The sequence below is a fragment of the Quercus suber genome, unplaced genomic scaffold (assembly GCF_002906115.3).
Source record: "Quercus suber isolate HL8 unplaced genomic scaffold, Cork oak 2.0 scaffold_382, whole genome shotgun sequence".
In the NCBI taxonomy this organism is placed as follows: Eukaryota; Viridiplantae; Streptophyta; class Magnoliopsida; order Fagales; family Fagaceae; genus Quercus; species Quercus suber.
This window is the reverse complement of record NW_027069834.1, coordinates 146,419-154,454: the sequence shown is the minus strand read 5'-3', so window position 1 is coordinate 154,454 and position 8,036 is coordinate 146,419. Positions and strand designations below refer to the sequence as shown.

General features: G+C 33.7%; 1 protein-coding gene across 1 annotated transcript; it reads left to right on the top strand.

Annotated features, from left to right (window-relative positions):
• The first annotated feature begins 6,730 nt into the window (after positions 1-6,730).
• Positions 6,731-7,609, top strand: LOC111991629 (uncharacterized). The gene is made up of 2 exons (XM_024023418.2): positions 6,731-7,133; positions 7,237-7,609. The coding sequence occupies exons 1-2, from the start codon at positions 6,971-6,973 to the stop codon at positions 7,572-7,574; spliced, it is 501 nt and encodes a 166-aa protein (XP_023879186.1). The 5' UTR covers positions 6,731-6,970; the 3' UTR covers positions 7,575-7,609.
• The last annotated feature ends 427 nt before the right edge of the window (positions 7,610-8,036 follow it).

The following is an 8,036-nucleotide window of genomic DNA, read 5'->3' as shown; positions in this document are numbered from 1 at the left end:
GCATTTATTCAAAAATTATAATTAATTAAAATAAAAAAAGAAGTTCTACTTATTAAAATCTTTCAGATATTTTATTCCTTACTTAATGACTTTATGCTTCATCTCTAAATTTTGTAGGTCCAAAGTTGTCAACAACCATGCCTTTGAACATTGCGTTTAATCTCATAATTTCTTCATCGGCTAAACATATAAAGAATATCATCAGCCAATGTCAAAAATATTCCTAAACCTAGAAAAGCTTACATAATGCAAGTTCAATCTTGACCAATGTGATCTTTTTACGCTTGTTTAGAAAATTCAAATTGTTATTTATTTCACATGATCATTAAGGGATGCAAATGCAGATAAAATCATTCTTTGCTTAAGTTATGAAACCAACTTCAGTAGATAGCCATTTGTCTAAACCTACAATAGAATGTTAATAATTCAATAGCCGAAATAACAAAAGGCTTAGAAAGAGTAATTGGCTACTAATGATCACACCATATGCCCACTTGAAATCTCTAAAAGCATAATCTCAAGTTGGTTCTTCTAATTTTTCCTCTTTTTTACACACTAGATTTGCACTTCACTTTTGGTCATCAGGAAAAAAAAAATAGCAATGTTGCAGTGCTTATAATTTTCATGTGACATTAACAGACTTTGTGAAAAATTAGGACGCTAAGAAAGCATTGGTTTCATAAGTAATCTAGTTTCTTTTATATAAAGACATGCCTCCCACATAATGCAAAGACCAAATAACATGCAAAGAAAAGGCACCACTGAAATTATATTAGTAAATAAGATTCTGCTAACCAACTCCAAAATTCAACCACCACAAAACAGGTTCCAAAAAATAACAAATTGCTATATAATGTCATGTGGATACAATTGATCTACTAACAGAAGATGATTCTTTCCCACATAGAAATAACCATTGATTAAAATGCACTGGAAAATGGAACAAACAAAATCTAAAATTACTGAAGCATTAAACCTCATCCAATCAACCAAAACTAAATCAAGAACAAAAAAAGAGTCAAGTAGGTATCTAATTGGAAAATAGCGTTCTAGAAAAATGTTGATTTTACACCAAATAAAAATTTTATTCTTTGTAATAGGTGCAGATTTTTAAACCTATCAAAAATTGATCTTACACAAAATATTAATAGGTTGTAGATTCTTACATGTTTTCTCAAGGTTGCTCAGCACCATCTTCTCTTGTCATCTCGCTCTAGTATGCTCTTGAGTCAGATTGAATACCTTCTTAACTTTTCCAGTTGTCATAACTATAATACCATTCCTTTTCATGTTTGAAAGCCTAATAGAGAGAACCCTCAAATATCACAATATAGCAATAGTCTTCCTTTGCACTTTTCGATCCAACTCTAACAACCCCTGAAAATATTGCAACCTCTTCAATTCCTACATTGAAATAATACACCAATCCATTTTCCTTTCTTAGACTTTGAAGCTTCAATTAAGACCAAGGTTTGCCAAAAATAGAAAAAGAATTCCTTTGTGTCAATGCTGTTGTTGTCCCTGTTTCCCAGCAACTCTCTCCTTCCAAATGAACTACATCGATACTCCAAGTGCACTACATCAAACTACATAAATATACCATTCTCATAGACACCTTCTCAAAGACAATGGGTCAGCACAAAAAGTTTTCTTCTCAAAGACAATATGGTCAGTAATAAAAGAATTCTCCTTCCATAGGCATCCAATGATCCTCTATTTCTAATTCATAATCCAACTCTGCCTCCACCACAATAAGTCAATAACACACCAAGGGAAAGGTACACTCTAATAAGAAATTGAACTAGTCGACATATTGAACTGCAATGAAAAATGCTATATTTTTCATATCAATGTAGTGATGTACAACAATGTTAAATAATTGGTGTGACAATAAACTATTATTGAGTATAGTCAATCAACCAATTACTTAAATTTGAAAACAATTTATAGAAATGCAAAAGTATTGAGATAGTGTTGAGAAAGTTGATGCTTGATTTATGATAAAAAGAAGTGGCAAAGTGCAGATAAAAGAGCAAAACACTACAATATGCAATGTGGATGTAACAAAAAGTTGCGGTAGTTGCGTCAAACCAAAATATTAAAGCAAAACTTTAAGAGAATGACAAAGAGATGGTGGTTTTCAAAAATATAATGCTTGAAGCAAATTGGCATGAGTGGAGGAAGAAAGGCATTTTAATGTTCAATACCTTCTTATTCTTTATGTTCTAGGGTTTTATTTTTTCAAAAATCAGCAAAGCAATTGCAAACAAAATAGAGATTTCATTGAACAATGAAATAAAGGGAGCCAAAATTAGGCTTTATGCCTTCCAATTTTTTGCAGAGAACCAATGGTAACTCTTCCACTAACTCTTCTAGGCCATGGAGCTGCATTTTGGCAATGCCCCCCCCCCCCCCCCCCGGGGGGAGATTTTGAAAACCAGCTTAGAGTTACAATTTAGGCCCAAGAAAATAAACCTGCCACCCCCCCCCCCCCCCCGCCCCTCTTTTTTCTCCAAACTCTTGGCCCCTTTAACCAAAAAATATATGTAATTAACACCATAACAGGCCCAAATAAAAAGACAGACTAGCCTAAACAATTTAGTGTATGTGAATAGCAAGCATTTCTTCTCTCTTCCTCCATACCCATTTATGTTTTTTTTTTTTTTTTTTCCTCTTGGAATCTCCCTCCATACCCATTTATGTTATTTGTGTCTCTGTGTGTGACAGTATTGTTTTTTTCTTTTTCTTTTTGAAATATGTTGCTAAACTGTGAAGTGTTGAGTGTGCATGTGTGTGTGTGTGAGTGAGACCCATTATAACTTATAAAGAGAATAGATAGAGTGAGTAATTACTAAAAAGTTTTTTTTTTTTAGAGATTTTCAACTTATGACATCCACTCTTGATAATAACTCTTTATCATCAGACCAAGAAACCAATCAATTTTTGGTGTAGGTAGGAATTGAACTTCAGATCTCTTATACAACCATTAGAGACTTTACAAATTGAGCTAACTGGAACCCACAATAATTACTAAAAATTTACTTAGTAAAGTTTAGGAAAAATAAGAATAGTATAGTTAGTAGAAACATTTGGTTGGCTAATGGGTTGTTGAGGGAAATGCATTAGCTATAAATAGCTAATAAATTGATAATAAATAAATTTATAAATTGAAAACTAATAAATTATGAAAGTAATAAATTTATAATTAATTTCTTATGCATATTGTCCACATTCTTGTATTCTTATTTATTTAGTAATAATAATTAGTCATTTTGTGTGTTAAAATACTTAGCATTAAAAAAAAAAAAAAAAAAAAAAACAATGGGTTAATCCCACATTGGAAAATGAGTATGAGTTAAAGATGTTTAAAGTTTATGCTGTGTATCCAAGAGTTAGGCCCTTTTGGATATACACCACTATCAGTTTCTTTAAGATCTTCTCCCTCTCCCTGTGTGTGTGTTAAAACACTTAGTATTCTAAAAAAAAAAATAGTAATAATAATTAGTCTGTTTTTTCTTATAAAAAAACAAATTTAGTCATTTTGTGAGATTCAATCTTAGAAGAATTTCCCCCCACCCCCCTCCCTAAACTCGAAACTCTAGCTCCATCCTTACTTCTGGCAAAAGAAAAAAAAAAAAAAAAGATTAACAATTTGGAAAGATGGCAGTTGGAAGTTTGAGAGGATACAAATGATGTCAATAAATGGTAGTCATTGTTGGGTAATCTGTTGGGCTATAAGAGTGTCGACCAAAAGGCATAATTGTGTATTATCAAAACAACTTGTAATTTTGCTATAAACCAAATCTCTATTGCAACTACTAAATTCTAACAAAAAATGTGAATTTTGAAAATTTTACTGGTAGCAGTCTCTGATCTCTCTTCCAACATCTTATGAGATCTCCAATAGTTTCAGTCGTTTGACGGTGGTAGTAGTCTGGTGGTATTTCTCTTTGTGTCTCACTGATCGAATATGGAACCTCTGTTCTCTCTCTCTATGTGTTTTGTTTGTTCATATTGTTTAGTTTATGTTTTATTATTATTGAAAAGGTTTAAAACCAAACGATAGTCCCTCTTCTTCAAACGGTATTTTAACCATGTGTTTAATTGGTTTTTGGTATACGTTTCTTATTAGGAGAAAGTATTAATGTTGTCGAAACAATATATCCTTTCACTTTTTAACTTAAATGTAGTAGAATTTTAGATGAACTTTTTTCTATGTGGCAGCATAGCCTTAATTATAGGCCAAAGCTTCTGCTTTTATATATAGTATTAAATTAAAGAGAAATGCTATGTTCACAACACTTTCTCAATATTTTCACAACAAATTATAAGTGATGGGTTGTTATTAGTTTTTATGGATAGGCAAAAAAGTAATTTAAGTTGTAAATTCAAATTAAAATCAATAACAACTTACCATTTATGATTTATTGTGAAAATGTTGTGAAAATATTATGAATGTAGCACTCCTCTAAATTAAATTAGATTAGATATTGATTAATTGTGAGTTTAATCTTCCTTTTTTTTTACTCCCACAATGTACATTAGTGAAAGAGCAAAGTTGCATAAACGGTCTTTTTAATGATAATTTATTGTTTATATCAATCTTATAAATAAAATAATAGTTTCATTACTAATAGTCTGTTTAGTTATGTAGATTTTTTTTTTTGGGTAGAAATGGGAAATATCATTAACTAAGCAGCAATACAATTGGAGCGAACTCACTCACTCATACATTGCCCCTGATGCATCAAGACTAACTAGTAGTGATACATCAGAAGGGGGAAAAGAAAAAATAACAAAATCTTGGGAAAGGAGGGCTCCTCTGTGAGCGAGGGCATCCGCACATTTGTTGGCTTCTCTATAAGAATAAAGAACTCTCACTCTGGGTATTTTCTTGAGTCCCTCTCCACAGTCTGCAACTATTACATCATTGCTGTTAGGCTGGCTTCCCTTTTTGCTAATAAGATCAACAACAAGCTTTGCATCAAGTTCAATTTCCATGGCTTGAAGGTTTAGCGAAATGCATAGGTTTAGACCATCTCTTAACGCCCAAAGTTCTACCGCAACACTAGTGGTGGTACCTATAGCTCTAGCATACCCGCTAACCCATTCACCATTGGAGTTTCTAATTATACCTCATCCACCAGCACGCCATGGATTTCCAAAGGAAGAACCATCGGAATTAAGCTTGAACCAATTTTTTGGAGGGCAGAGCCACTTGACTTGAATGCTAGAGAAGCTATGCCTCAGTCTTCCATTGATGCCAAGGACAACATATTCAGTAGCTTTAGCTAACGTTTCAGCTAGCAGTGGCTTATGAGGGGGGTCATTTATGAAAATCACATTGTTCCAGTGAAGCCAAATACTCCAGATTCCAAAAGAGAACATAATACTCCGCAGAATGCCCAACAAGGAGGGAAAGAGAACATAATACTCCACGGAATGCCCAACAAGGAAGGATGTTGGGACTAGAGGGATTAGGTCAAATTAATGCTATGGAGCCATTAGGTCAAATTGATTTAATTCTCTTGCTTCTACTTTCTCTATTTACATGTCTTTTTGTTCTTCTTATTAATATTTTTACAATAGCAACTAAAATAAAACTTTTAAGCAACATGATTAATATATACATATAAGACTCTTATAGGTTTACATTGTACTTGCAATATAAATTTATACGTTGTAAACATATAAAATGTGTATAATGTTGTACACATTTACAAAAAAATGTACAATATTGTACACTTTGCTAGTGTAATTAAATTAAGAATTATTCATAAATATAAACTCTTAAATTAATAAATACCACTTTACAATATCCAAATAGAGCAATGTAGTTGGCTTATCCTTTTCCCTGTAGTGGGGGTCCAAATCTTCTGTCTCATTAATTGTGCTCTACTTCATGCTCTACCAATAAAATTTGGACAACTAACCTTTTTCATTAAATGAGATATCTCATTAAATGAGATAACTAGCTTTTCTTATTAAAGTCAGAGTTATCTCATTTAATGAGACAGCCTAGTTGTCTAAGTTTTATTGGTAGAGCATGAAATAGAGCACAATTGATAAGACAGAAGATTTAGACTCCTGTAGTGGTAGTGGATTATTTTGGCATATGTTTGGTTTCTTAAATATAAATTTTCTGTCTACTTTTTGTGTTACACTTTTTCCTCTATTTGTGATTTAGATGAAAAGGACTGCGGTATAACAATTGCAAGACAAATTTGCTATCATTTATCTCATCCATTTTAAAAGCTTTGAGTGAGGTTCACATGAATGCTATGAAACCCTTTTATCTCATCCATGTTAAAAGGCTTTCCTTCTTCAATACCTTATCCTATCCCATCTCTCTCCCCAGTCTAGCCCCACGAGATAAGGTCCCTCCCATTTAAATCCTCACCTCCACAATGAAGTAAAACCTTATCCATCTAAACAACCAAACATTCAAATATACATACTTGCAATAAAGTAAATGAATAAATTGAAATAAAATGCATTAAAGTTCAACTCAAACTGTACCTACATGGACATTATATAAACAAGCTCAATGAATAGGAATAGCAAATATTTTTGTATCTCGTCTCTTGATAAAAGTCACACAGAAAGTGAAAATTTCCTAAGTGTCATACACCCAGCAATATTCTAGTAGAACTTAAAACTTCAAATCAAGCACCATTACCTCTCAGTTTACCATAAGGAGCTATTCTTGCGAAAAAAGAAAAAAGAATCTACTATCTATTCTCTCTCCTACACATCAATTCTATATCTTGCCAAAGGACATTCACATGTCTTTGTTTCTTGTGAAAAAGATAAACTTCTTTTTGCTTACAGTAAGATCTCCACTAACTGCTGCCTCTCATTATCCACTCATCTTCAACTATGTGATAACGCTTTGAAAGCTATTCACAGCAAAACAACTATTCATAAAGAAAGCCTATGTTGATTTGGAGCTCTGTCTCCAAATTTTACCATGAATCCCATGATTTGCTTTGTCATTTCGTCTTTGTTTTTTAATTCACTCTTTCTGGAAGCCGAGCCAGCAAAAACAAATTCCCAGATCATTGTAATGGGTTTCGTTTATTGTGACATCTGCTCCAACAACAGCTTCACCAGGCACAGCTACTTCCTACCAGGTTACAACTAATTACATGTTTCATTGGACAATAATTTTGTGTTTACTTTATTTGTAAAGATAAATAAGCTTATAAATTTTCATGGTGCTGCTTGTTTCACCAGGTGCAGAAGTTAAAATAGATTGCATGTTCAAAGCTATCTCCAGGAAAACCACAGAAGAGATATCAATCTCAGTAAATAGAACTACAGACAAATTCGGAATTTACAGGTTGCAAATACCATCAGTTGATGGAATTAAATGTGCAGAAGATTCAGCAGTGGTATCTTCTTGCCAAGCAAGCTTAATGTGGAGTACATCTTCTTCATGCAATATTCCTGGCTACAAGACTACCTCAGATGAAATAGCAATCAAATCAAGACAAGCCAATCTCTGCATCTACAGCCTGAATGCAATGAATTTTAGACCACCCAAAAGAGAGGTCACCTTATGTGGAAACTGAAAAAGGAGTTCTAAATGCTCTTTCCTCCTTGCTTCTTCCATGAGAGAGAGAGAGAGAGAGAGAGAGAGAGAGAACAGAAACATGGGTTGTAGTTAGTCAAAGATCGAGAACGAAGAAGCTATGTCTCGATACAAAGATTGAAAGCTCTACATGAAAGAGGCAGTGTCTGCGTGCAACGCCTTCGCTGCCACGCACTCTTCTTACACCACATATCTCAAGAACACCGGCGCCGCCCTCAGCGACTATGCTCACGGCGAGGTTTCTCACCACCACCACCACCACTCGCACTCGGCTCCTTCTTTGTCTTCTGCTTCTCCTCTTCATCCTCTCCCAGCGCTCACGATGAGGTGCCAATCCAACTTTTAGGGTCGTGGGTTTTTGGATTTTCTTGCAAAGAACCCCGATCAACAAGCCAAACGGGTCATGGGTTTTGGGGTTTTTATTTTTTTAATCTGGATTTTA